Here is a 12,798-nt window from a genome sequence, read left to right on the forward strand (position 1 = left end):
AGACTTCCGGTTCCTGTCCTCGAAATAGGGCCGCAGCCACCATGGAGGAACCGGAGATGCAGCTCAAGGGAAAGAAAGGTGGTGTGGGGCCCCGGGCGGGCGGAGGGGTCAGGAACTCGCAAAAGGGCGACCAGACTGGGGGCGGGAGGGGGCCAAGGCGCGGAGGGAGCGTTTAGGAGGTGTGATTGAACTGCCACGAAATCGCGGCTCGGCCGGTGACTAGTTTTGAAACCTTTAGAAAGTCTCTGTGCCTCGATTTTGTCATCTGTAGAATGGAGAGTATAATAGACTCCCTCCCTCCCTCCCCCCATAAAATTGTGATAATTCAGTAACTTGATAAATATTTTAAAATTTTATTTATTTATTTTTGGCTGTGTTGTGTCTTGGTTGCTGTGCGGGCTTTCTCTAGTTGCGGTGAGCGGGGGCTACTCTTGCGGTGCGGAGGCTTCTCACTGCGGTGGCTTCTCTTGTTGCGGAGCACGGGCTCTAGGCGCGCGGGCTTCAGTAGTTGTGGCACACAGGCTCAGTAGTTGTGGCACACAGGCTCAGTAGTTGTGGCTCACGGGCTGTAGAGCGCAGGCTCAGTCGTTGTAAAACCCGTGCTTAGTTGCTCCGCGGCGTGCGGGATCTCCTCCGACCAGGGCTGGGACCCGTGTCTCCGGCATTGGCAGGGGGATTCTTAACCACTGCACCACCAGGGAAGCCCCCCAGGGAAGCCCCCAGTAATCTGATATCTGTAAAGCATTGGAAGAACGCTTGGGGCATGGCAGTTGCTGTGCGTATTGTTTCCTTTGTATTTATGCATTTGCATACGTTTACATCAACTTATCAAATATATGTAAATCACATAGTTACAAATTACAAAATGCCACAAGTTATTTTTAAAGTATAAATGTCTTTGATACTTTATTATATATGTTATTACTAGTTAATTTTTTCTTTTTTTTTTAACAAATTTATTTGTTTATAGTTTGTTTGTTTTTGGCTGTGCTACCCAGTTTGTGAAATCTCAGTTCCCCCACCAGGGATTGAACCCCGGGCCACAGCAGTGAAAGCCCGGAATCCTAACCACTAGGCTACCAGGCAACTCCCACTAGTTAATTATTTAGAAGTCACAAGTACATGTAATTCCATATCCTTCATATTAGCACTGTGAGGTGTAAGCTACTGTGCTCATTTTCAAAACAAGGAGGCCTAAGAAGGTAAGAGGACACATAGTTTGGAGGTGGCAGGCTGGGCTCTGCCTGAGTCAGGACACCGTGGTGAGCTGGACAAACCCAAACTGGACAGACTCATAGACATCCTCCCTTGACTCCCAGACACATGTGGGTTCTCTCCCTCACAAACTACACTGCCCTGCACAATAGCATAGGGTCCATCTCTGTAACAAACCTTGAGGTGGGTACCTTTATCATTCCATTTTTGCATATGAGGAAACAGGCTCAGAGAAGCCCATGCCCTCACAAATCAAATTTTAGGTAAACATGTAACCTAATAAAGAATGAGAATTTTTACACCTGAAACTAACACAACATTGTAAATCAACTGTACTCCAATATAAAATTTAAGAAAAAAATAGAGTGAGATTTTAAGCATAAGGGAAATGAACAAAGTGCTGAGGCTGAGAGTGAAGTTGAGGGGACATCTGATTAAGCTTGGTGATTAGGGAAGGCCTTGCCCAGGAGGTGACATTTGAGCTGAGACATGAGGGATTAAGAGAAATGATGGTTGGGGGGGGAGGGAGGCAGTGTCAGTGGTGGGATCAACAGGTATGAGGGCCCTGAGGTGGCAGAGTATTCAGAGCTGTGCTGCAATACAGTAGCTACTGGTCACAGTACTTATGCATATTTAAATTAATTAAAGTTAGATAAAATTTAAAATTCAGTTTCTGAGTCACATCAGTCACATTTCAAGTGTTCAGTAGCCATATGTGACTAGTGGCTACCATATTGGGCAGTATAGATTATAGAAACTTTCCATCATCGCAGAAAGTTCTTTTCAACAGTGCCGGGAGTGTCCAAGGACCAGCTAGGAGGCCATTGTGCCTGGGGCAGTGGCTGAGGAGGGCAGAGGCGGGTAACAGCAGGTAGAACATACAGGGCCTTAAGGGCCATGTTAAGGAAGGCAGATTTAATTTCTGGCTGATGGGAGTGTTTCAACCAAGGGAAAGACATATCTGATATATTCTTTAGGAGCTCATGCCATCTGTTTTGTGGGGATTGGATTGTTGGCAGGAGTGGGCGCGGGGAGACCAGAGAGCAGCTGAGTTTGGTGTCTAGGTGGGAGACAGCTATGTCTGGACCAGTGAGGGCAGTACAGTGTTAAGAATGGGTGAGTTCTGGGGCTTCCCTGGTGGCTCAGTGGTTGAGAGTCCACCTGCCGATGCAGGGGACACGAGTTTGTGCCCCGGTCCGGGAAGATCCCACATGCCGTGGAGCGGCTGGGCCCGTGAGCCATGGCCGCTGAGCCTGCGCGTCCAGAGCCTGTGCTCCGCAACGGGAGAGGCCACAACAGTGAGAGGCCCGCGTACCGCAAAAAAAAAAAAAAAAAAAAAAAAAAAAAGAATGGGTGAGTTCTGGGCTCTGTTTTGCGACAGAACAAGCAGGGTCTGCTCATTGATGGGGTAGGAAGGGCAGGGGCAACCAGCTGGCTGCTGTTTGTTGAAGCAGACCCTGGGTTGAGGATTTGTGTGTAGTCAACTTACCAAGAGAACCCCACAGAGGAGAGGGGGCGAACAGGACAGGGCCGGGGAGGAAGCTGAGCAAGGAGTGGCCTTAGGTAAAATCCTGCAGAAAGAAGCCACAGTCTGTTCCCACAGGGGAGCTCACAGGGATGGGTCACACCTCTGAGTTGTTTCGACACACAGCACAGGACATGGGCTTTCCTACCCCTCGGTGGTCAGTCATGGCTGAGTGCCATCCACCCATGTAAACTTCCAGGCACTTTTGGGTCTGGTCGCCAGTGGGCGTCTGAAGAAGAACCTTGGATTTTGTCACTGGGGTAAAAGGAACGTGAGTAGATCCGAGCAGGTGGTAGCAGTGTCCACTGTAAGTGGGTTTGGGAAGGGAAAGATCATGAATTCACTGGACACATTAATGTCATCAAGATTGAAGCCCTGCGCTCTAGAGCCCGCGACCCACAACTACTGAGCCCACGTGCCACAACTACTGAAGCCCGTGCGCCTAGAGCCCGTGCTCCACAACAAGAGAAGCCACCTCAATGAGAAGCCCGCGCACCACAACGAAGAGTAGCCCCCCTGCTCGCCACAACTAGAGAAAGCCCGCACGCAGCAACGAAGACCCAACGCAGCCATAAATACTTACATACATACATACATTTATTTAAAAAAAAAAAGATTAAGGCCCTTTTGTGACTCCCAGATGGAGTTGTTCGGCCCTGCTGTGACCATCTCCTGCAACCCATCACCGGGGCCACAGGTGACCCAGCCACTGGGAGGGACACTGGATACTCCTCTTTACTCTGGCTGGACTCACGGGTTGAGCAACCAGGAGTTTTGATGCTTTGTCTCCTTGACCCCCTGTCCACCCTACCCTCCCGTCCCACTTTGCCGACTGTCGATCCTGGACCCAGTAACAGACAAGTTCACTGAGAGTGTCTACGTCCTGGCCAACGAGCCATCCGTGGCCCTGTACCGGCTGCAGGAGCACGTGCGCCGCTCTCTGCCCGAGCTGGCCCAGCATAAGGTGAGCCGTCCCCGCCCGAGCCACCGACCTCTCCCAGGGTCTGCACCTTGTGAGCTGGGGCCTACTCTGTTGGTGCAGGGGTCAAGGCTGGGACACCAGCAAGGAGGCACATGGTCACCAGCCCAGATAGGGGCTGGGTGGACAGATCTGGGGCAGATTTGGAAGAAGGGGACAGCAGGGTCTGCATTAGTTGTGACCTGTGTGGTGAGAAGGAGGCAGCCGTGTGAGGGAAGGATATGCCAGGCAGAGAGAACAGCCTGCTCAAAGGCCCTGAGCCATAGTCGCCATGTGTTCACAGAAAGCCCAGACTGATGAGGGGTGGGAGTGGCAGGAGGAAAGACCAGGGGCTGGAGGGGGCTGCTCTCTACAGCCATGGGGATTGGTGTTCGGGTGCTCCATCCCAGAGAGCTGGGAGGATGGAGGTCGCAGCCACCCCTGCTAACAGCCCCCACCCCCCTGCAGGCTGACATGCAGCGGTGGGAGGAGCAAAGCCAGGGAGCCATCTACACGGTGGAGTACGCCTGCAGGTGAGTGCCACAGCCTCCGCGCTGCCGCGGTCGCCCTGTTATGCCCCGGGTATTCAGGGGCATCTCAGCCGACTGCCCGTGAGCCTTGCCCTGCCTGAGTAGAGGCATGCGGATCTGGACTCACCTGGCCACAGGGCAAAATTCCAGCCCAGACCTGTGCTTCTCGCTATTTGCTGGCTTCTTCCTGGCCCTCAGCCCCTCCCCATCTGTCACAGGAGGGGCTGATAAGGACTCCAGGAGGTGCCTCAAGGGGCCAGTGTTTCCCACCCACAGTTGGGGACCACAGACTGGCTGGTGGGGTGGATGGCAGCTGGGGGGGAGGGCCAAAACATGGACATGACTGTTTATTTTTTAATGTTTATTTCTTTCCAATTTTTTATCTTGTGGTTAAGATGCAAATTCATCATCTTAACCATTTTTAAGTGTACAGTTCAGTGGTATTAAATACACTCATAATGCTGTGCAACTATCCCCACCAGCCGTCTCCAGAATTCTTTTCATCTTGCAAAACTGCAACTCTGTCCCCATTAAACACTAACTCCCTGTTTCCCGCCCCCCATTCCTGGCACCCACCATTCTGCTTTCTGTCTAAGAATCTGACTATTCTAGGAACCTCACATAGGTGGAATCATACAGTGTTTGTCTTTCTGAGACCAACTTCTTTCACTTACTGTAATGTCTTCAAGGTTCGTCCATGTTGTAGCATGTGTCAGAATTTCCTTTTTTAGGGCTGAGTAATATTCTATCATATGGATGGACCACATTTTGTTTATCCATTCATCTGTTGATGGACATCTGGGTTGCTTCCATGTTTTGGCTACTACGAATAAAGCTTCTGTGATGGTGGATATACCATTTATTGTTTTTGTTTGTTTAACTTTCTCTAAATATCCAGATTTTTTAACCCCAAGTGAAAGACGTGCCTGAGAATAAAAAGCAGTAGTTGGTGTTTCTTCCCATTGTTGCAGCTTTGCCAGCCTTGCCTCCTGTGCTCCTGTTGGTTCTGTTCCCCATGACTGTATTTCATGACCTGGCTTGTTCCGTTTGCTTTAGGAGTTGGCGACTTTAATTAGGAGTGCTGTTTGCCCCTGGCTTGGGCTGTGGGTTGTTTTGGTGGAGGCTGGATACTCCCCGGCAGCTCTCGTCCGTGGCACTGTGCGGTTTGCCTGCCTGTTTCTGTTGTGTGGTCGAAGGTTCCTTGACAGGAAGTCGTGCCGCTGGGAGTTCTGCCTTCACCAGCCTTGGCCCTTCCGCTGGGATGGGAGGGTGACCCAGACAGATGGCATCTTCCTGAGGATGGTGGTCACAGACACCCTCCTTAGCTCCAGGAAGAGTAGAAAAGAAATGGGAGTTTTTCTCGCAGCTGCTGAATAGTTCCCAGACAGCCCAGAGTTCATCAGAAAGGTCCAGGTCCAAGGAATAACAAATCAGTCTGTACTTTCTCCCAGTTCCTCTAGCCGTGCTATCCAGTGCAGGAGCCCGGATCCCAGGTGGCTGTTTACACTTAAATTTTAATGAAATAAAATGGAAGATTCAGCTCCTCAGTCTCATGAACCATATTTCAAGTGCTTAGCAGCCCTAGGCTAGGCAGGGGGCCAGTCTGCTCCGAGCTCTGAGCACTTCTCTTTAGTGAGATGTGAATTTCTCTAATGCTGAAAGACTGTTTCCTTTACGGACATGAAAGTGCCCTTTTAGTTGTCTAAATGCTTTATGCAGCATTAATGGTTGGTGTAAAACTGAAAGATGTTAAAATGGTATATTGGTTGGGGTGAACTATTCAGTAGTGAGCTTACGTTAGATAGCTTTTTTTTTTTTGCGGTACGTGGGCCTCTCACTGTTGTGGCCTCTCCCGTTGCGGAGCACAGGCTCCGGACGCGCAGGCCCAGCGGCCATGGCTCACAGGCCCAGCCGCTTGACGGCATGTGGGATCTTCCCAGACCAGGGCACGAACCCGTGTCCCCTGCATCGGCAGGTGGACTCTCAACCGCTGTGCCACCAGGGAAGCCCTAGATAGCTTTTTATCAAGGTGGAGGGGCACTAGGAAAGCTGACTACATTTGGCGGTGTCAGATGAGCAAGTTAACGGAGCGGCAACAGCCGACGCTCCCGCCTTTTGATCTCATAGCCATAAGCAGGTCCCTGACTGATAATAAATGGGAGTGATTTCTTTGTCTTTAACAGAAGGACTTTAAAACGACCCTCTTATTTTTACTGCAGGTGTCGTTGCACAGGCAACTTTCTGGCGTTAGCAAGGCCCTACCTGGCTTGGTGAATATGTTCCTGTAGTGCTGTTGGAAGGGACATTTTCATTAGACATCCGTCAATGTAGCTTCAACACCAGAGCTTAGCACAGCTTTGCAGTAGTGCCCCTCTAATGGCGATGAGTCTAAACTCACCTCTAGAGCTTTTCACAGTCCAGTTGACAAGCTTCCTTCAGAGGCAGGAATAGGTTACCGAAGAGGAAAGCAAGATATTTTTGAGGTCACTTTTGCGTGCTTATAGCTCCTTCAAAGCATTAGATAGTCTAGCAACCGTTAAGCGAAAGTTACATGTTGCCATCCAGTGCTCTGTTGCATAGGGAAGTCTAAACTTTAAGCCCACAGGGAGCCCTCAGGGAGGCCCATGGAATCCTCCAGGTGCCTGATGAGTGCTGGCCCGCACAGGCATCCGCTGAGCTCTGGTTGGGGGGCGAAGAGAGCGTGGTGCCGCTGACTGGATCCATCCTCCCATTTCAGCGCCGTGAAGAACCTTGTCGACAGCAGCGTCTACTTCCGCAGCGTGGAGGGCCTCCTCAAACAGGCCATCAGCATCCGAGACCACATGAACGCCACAGCCCAGGGCCACAGGTAGTTCCCGGGACCGCCCGCCCCTGCTGCTCTCAGCCTCCTTGCTGTAAGGACCTTCGCTGCTCAGCCAGGAACTGCCACTTCTCGCTCCTTAGACAACTCCCTCTCTTCATCTCATGGTGGCCAGTGACTTCCTTTCATCCTTTGGCGTCTGTAGTGGGAGAGTTCAGTCACTCGGCACCCAGCTCCTGAGCTCTGCTGTGTGCCTGGCCCTGGGCTGGGTGCTGGGGACACGGTAGTGACCAAGAAAGGTATGCTCGTGGCCTCACGGGGAGACACACAGCAACCAGGTAAACACGGAACACACAAGAACATTTCAGACACATGTGAAGGAGGAAAAGGGCTGTGGGGGGCCTCTCTGGGGAGACGGCAGAGGTGTGAGCAGAGGCTTGAACAACCTGCAGACAGAGATGACCCGGGGTTGGTGCTCCAGGCACGTCAGTGGCAGGGCAAAGGCCCGGGGCCTGGTGAGCTGGGCGTGTTGGAGGAACATCTGAGGCGGGTGTGGCTGCAGTGGGTGAGCGAAAGGGAGACGGGTTCAGGGGGTGGGCAGGGGCCTCGAGGGCAGCTGGGAGGGCGCCCGGAGCTGAAGAGGCTTTGAGCCAATGACCAGACGGTCTAAAAATGAAAACTACTTACAGTTCTTACATACCGGGGAGAGAGTTTTTGGAGAAGTAGCTCTTTTTGTTTTGGTTTTCATTATAACTTAATAAACACACATGTAAACACATGCACACGTGCTATAAGCCGTCACTCGAGCTTGAGATGTGTCTGGCTCCTTCAGTGTGGGGTTCTGGTATGCCTGTCCCCGACCAGGCACTTAGAAAGAAAAAAAAACTGTGTTGCTGCCTGTGATAATTGAGACAAAAGAACTGTCAAAACCAAAAAAGCCTTAAAAACAAAAACCAAGCAACAACAAAAACCAAAAGGCCTTGCAAATGTGCAAGAAGGGATGTGCAGCAACCTGCCCTCTGAGGGTAGCGTGAGAGGGGTTCATGATGGTTCCCCTGCACCAAATAACCATCTGGCTCTGGCTGCTCTGGCCCAGGTGGGTGGCAGCCATTGGGACTGGAGTTCACTGCGTCAAACCTTGCACAGTGCCATACACACAGTAGGGCCTCAAAACCCATAGCTTTTACTTTTAACTCAGTTTCCCAGCTGCTTCCAGAAGCCCTGCTTCTGCCTGCTGTTGCGAAAATGCACCGTGCTTCTGAAAGGCACCAGTAGCAGCTTGCGTAGTAGCTACTCACCTGCTATTGCGTCTCTTTGCAAGCCCTGGGGGTTTGAAGCTCCCAGGCACAACCTCTGAAGTGGGTGGCTGGTCCCATTTTTACAGAGGATGCCCTGAAGGCTCAGGCCAGGGGTCTTGGGGGACTGGAGTGTGACCCCAATGCACAATCCAGCCTAGCCGAGCAGGCCTCATGGCCTCTGACCTCAGCCTCATGGACACTGCACATGTTTTGTTCCAGCCCCGAGGAACCGCCCCTGCCCTCTTCAGCCTGATCCCGGAAGAGACTTGGAGGTGCTTTGGCCCCTCTGACTCAGGTCAGTGCCAAGTGGGGCCATAAGCCTCTCTGTGCTCCTTGCTCTGAACTAACCCACGTTCTCGGCATCCAAGAACGGACCTACTTGACTAACCACTCGAGTTTTCTCCCTAGGCTTGTAGGATGGTTTCATCCGTGGGAGGGTAGAGGGTAGGGGCACCTGTGCCCTCTGCTGCTCGGGGCTGTTGTCAGCCCATCTCCCTTATGCTTTCTCTGTCATCTTCCTGCCCCTTATCCAGGCCACAGGCCCTGTCCTGATCCCAAGGACCCCTGCCCCCCAAGATAGAGGGGAGCCTCATTTTCCATACCCTTCCACATGCCAGCTGCTTGCTTTACCCAAACACATTGTCTCAGGCGGAGCCCAGCAGGACTGTTATCCACCCAGCTCTGGAATCTTCATTCTACTGCTGACCTGCTGTGTGACCCTGAGCAAGTCCCTCCCCACTCTGGTCTCTGCTTTTCCCTTCTGTCAGAGTGCTTCATTAGGCGCATCTGCATACAGTGATGTGTATTGTAGCAGTCAGCTACTGCTGCATGACAGACTATCCCAAAACTCAGTGGCTTATGACACCAATCATTCGCCTGCTTACGGTCGTGCAGTTTGGGTTGGACTCAGCCGGGCAGTTTTGCTGGGCTCACCTGGGTGCTACTTGTGGCTCTTGTGGGAGCTTGATGGGGCCAGAGAGTCAGAAGTAGCCTCACATCTGGCCCTTGACCAGTGCTGTCTGTTGCTGGTGGGGAGGGGGGTGTCTGGTCCTCCACGTGGCCTCTCCAGCAGGACAGCCCAAGCTTCTCCTGGTGGTTGGGCGCCCGGTGTGCACGTGTTCATCCAGCCTTCCCTTGCTTCAGTTATGGCTGTCCTATTGGTCAAGGCCAGTCACGTGACCAGGACCAGATGGGCGAGGACTGCAGGAAGGCTTCAGTACTGGGAGGTGTGGTTGACCATCTGAGGAGAGCGTGGCACCAAGAAAGGCCTAGTGTCTTGTTATTCTGTGCTCATGCAGGGCAGACACAGGCAGATTGGAGGTACCCAAGGGACTGACTGTGCCCGCAGCTTGTGTAGCTCTCACAGCCCCCTGCTCATTTGCTGTGATTGTGCTCTGTGCTGTGGAGGTCTTCTCAGAGGGTCAAGGGAGGCGTGGCAGGGGACAGGGCCCCCACAACTCCTAGAGCAGCCGCCCCGAGAGCCAAGAGGCAGCAGAGTTCATGAGTGTGCAGTCAGAGTTCTTATCGGGCACTTGCTATGTGACAGGCTTAGCTCTGGGCATCGGGGTGATGAGGAATCCCACAGACTGTGGGGTCACTTGGGGGACATCTGGGAGGGCCTGGAGCAAGAGGGGTTGCCAAGGGGGTCAGCAACCCACCCCATTTCCCCACCCATTGTTGCCCACCAGTCTGGACCCACACCCCAAAATCTCCCCCATCCTATCCCCTGTGCCCTGGTGCCTCCCACCCTCAAGCCTCAAAGATGCTGCCCTCTCCACCCGTCCACAGTCAGTGTGTTTCTCCTGCTCCTGCCTGGAGCCTCCAGGCAAGGCGTGAACATCCTGGGTCATCTGCTGTCCCTTTACTGCTACTGCCGCGCCCCCTCAGAACAAACTGCTCTGTGGCTCCGCCCGATCCCACCTGTGTACCTACAGACCCTGCTCTGCTCCCCAGAATTGCCGCCCCACTCCCTACCTCGGAGCCTCCACTCCCACTTCTCCCCAGACTGCCCCCCCCCAAGGGTTGTAGGTGACCTTCACAGGATCAAGTCCTGGCCTCCCCTGCTTCTCCAGGCCCCGGGCTCTACACACAGCCTCATTTTACAGAAGAGGAAACTGAGGCTCAGAGAGGCGAGTGACTGGAAATGCCAGGATTCACACCCAGACCCTCTAACTCCCAGTGCTTCACCTCTTCCCTCAGCCTCGCCCAGGATTTTCCTCAGACGCCACCTCATCAGGGCTACCCTGCAGCCCTAGGGGTCTCTCAGACCTTGCCTTGACTCACCTCTTGCCCCCCAGCCTGACCAAAGCTTGGACCCTTGGACACAGCCTTGTGGGACTTGGCAGGGATAGAAGACCAAGTAAGTGTGGCCGGCGCATTCCTCTTGCTCTTGCCTGGAGCCTCTGGGCCAGCCATGAATGTCCTGAGACGAGGCTTTGCCGCCTCTGGATTCTTACCCGCCCCCACTGGCCATGGACACGGCCATGGCCCCTCGGACCAGTAACTGCCACCATGACAGTCCTGATCATGCACCTGCTGTGTGCCCAGATCTGTGCTGGAGGCTTCACAAGGGTCATCTTTCATCCTCAGACAGCCCTATCAGGCAGATGTCACCCAAATGCAGAGGTGAAAAGAGAGGCTCCAAGAGGTGGCATTGTTTGTGCGAGATCACACAGAGAAGAGTAGACCCCGGCCTAGTTTGGTCCCAGCCCTGCCTCTGACATGCTGTGTGACATGGGACTGGCACCGACCCTCCCTGGTGCTACCTTTCTCCATCTCAACAAGGAAGGCTGGACTGGACCTTCTCTACAGGCTGAGGCAGGCATTCGTGTACCTGCCTGCCTGGACTGCATTCTGCCTCGAGCAGAAATGCCCACCTCAGGCTCAGACCATAAGGAGAAGCCACCCTAACTCCAGGGGTGGATGTGGGACCCTGGCCTGGCTAGTCAGAGCCCCCCATCTCCCAGGTCACAGTGATTGGTTTGAGATGGGCATGCAATCCAATGAGAGATCTTCCCTGAGGATTTTGCTGGAAAAGTACCATCTTCCTTCTGGGGTTGGTGAGCTCGGCAGATGGACCAGGGGACCTGAGAACATTGCCTGGGGCCCTGGATCCAGCTGTACCTGACACTAGAAAATCTCAATTCTTCAGTTTCATGAGTCCCTAAAATTACTGTATTTGCCAAAATTGCTTTGAGTCTGTTTCTGCTGACTTGAGAAGAGCCCACGCTGATCTGATCCCTGCGAATTCCAAGCCTGGGAGATCATGGTCCATGGTTTGTACACCTCCGAGGCCAGCTGTGTGCCAACAAAGTGCCCAGCAAAATGTATAAAGAAGAGCAGAATTGAGTTGTCGAGGGTAGAGCCAGGGTGGGTCCCAGGCTCACTGCTCTGGGAGGATCCCCCAGTTTGGCCCAGAGATGTGGTTGGACGAGAGGGGTGGCAAAGGCCAAGGGCACCCTAGGGGAAACAGAGAGGGTCCTGGTGGGGTATCAGGGCTGTGGAGGGGCCTGAGGGCCTGGGAGGAGGTTCAGGAACACAGGAGGTATTAATAATTGCCTCCCACCACCAGGAAACAGGGTCAGCCCTCTCTCACCTCTCCTAGGGTGTACTGGGGGCCTGTGCTACCATCATGCCTTCCCCCTGCCCCAGCTCAGTTGAGGGGGAGGGAAGAGCCTCAGGTTCACACTGTTTTAGGCCCTGCCTGGTGTGTAACCCCCACAGAGTCACCCTCCCTCTCCACCCACTCTGAAGGCACCTCTCGTCCATCTCTCCTCCTGCCATGCAGCCATGTATCCATCATTGACGGTTCTCTCTGAGCTAGGCCCTGCCTGCCCAGGGGATGCCCTGGTGAGCCAGAGAGACCAACCCTGGCTCCAGGGCTCAGACCCGCTGGACAGACAGGCAGCTAAATGAGGTAACTGCATGTATCCCAGAGGCAGCTTGGATGGCTCAGGTGCTGTGAGTTAGTGGGGGGCAGTCATGAGGTGCCCTAGACCTTCCGAGGGCTCCCTGTCACCCACGGCCCCTGAACATGACCTTAGCCAGTACTCTCAAAGAGGTTTGTGCAGGACTGTGGGTTGTTAGATGCTCCACCACCCCAAATCCTGGGGCTCACGGAGATGCTGGTTATTTGCTCTGCGTGGCCGGCTCGCCTTTCATGCCGGGCGAACGTCCGTCCCCTGCCGGCCGCAAGGGGGCGCAAGAGGCAAAGCCTTGGCCGGGCACTCCGCCTCCAAGCTGTTCTTAGCCCCTGATTCAAGCCCCCGTCCCCAGTCTTGGCCGATCCTGAAGGGTGCATCGTGACACTCCGTCCTTTTTCACTTCATACGTTCTTGCTTCCATTTTCTAGAAAGCGAACTAAGGCTCCGCAAGGCCAGATTACCCAACAACACCTCGCATCTGCCTCGACGCTCTGGCCGACTTACCCCCTCCCCCCCCCCACGCCCGGAGTGAAGGGTGTGGGCATGCCG

At 53.6% G+C, this 12,798-nt stretch overlaps 1 protein-coding gene across 4 annotated transcripts; it reads left to right on the plus strand.

Annotated features, from left to right (window-relative positions):
• The first annotated feature begins 38 nt into the window (after positions 1 to 38).
• Positions 39 to 11,558, plus strand: BORCS8 (BLOC-1 related complex subunit 8). 4 transcript variants are annotated; one of them, XR_014326084.1, is made up of 7 exons: positions 39 to 78; positions 3,592 to 3,704; positions 4,167 to 4,231; positions 6,966 to 7,076; positions 8,546 to 8,621; positions 10,526 to 10,685; positions 10,916 to 10,944. XR_014326084.1 is itself a non-coding variant. In XM_082835723.1 (6 exons), the coding sequence occupies exons 1-5, from the start codon at positions 42 to 44 to the stop codon at positions 8,577 to 8,579; spliced, it is 360 nt and encodes a 119-aa protein (XP_082691849.1). In that variant the 5' UTR covers positions 39 to 41; the 3' UTR covers positions 8,580 to 8,621; positions 10,399 to 11,558. The 4 variants fall into 4 exon arrangements, 3 of the variants coding, with proteins under 3 accessions (XP_082691849.1, XP_082691848.1, XP_082691850.1); XM_082835723.1 differs by having other exon boundaries at positions 10,399 to 11,558; XM_082835722.1 differs by having other exon boundaries at positions 10,526 to 11,558.
• The last annotated feature ends 1,240 nt before the right edge of the window (positions 11,559 to 12,798 follow it).

This window comes from Leucopleurus acutus (genome assembly GCF_964270905.1).
Source record: "Leucopleurus acutus genome assembly, chromosome: 3".
NCBI classification, from domain to species: domain Eukaryota; kingdom Metazoa; phylum Chordata; class Mammalia; order Artiodactyla; family Delphinidae; genus Leucopleurus; species Leucopleurus acutus.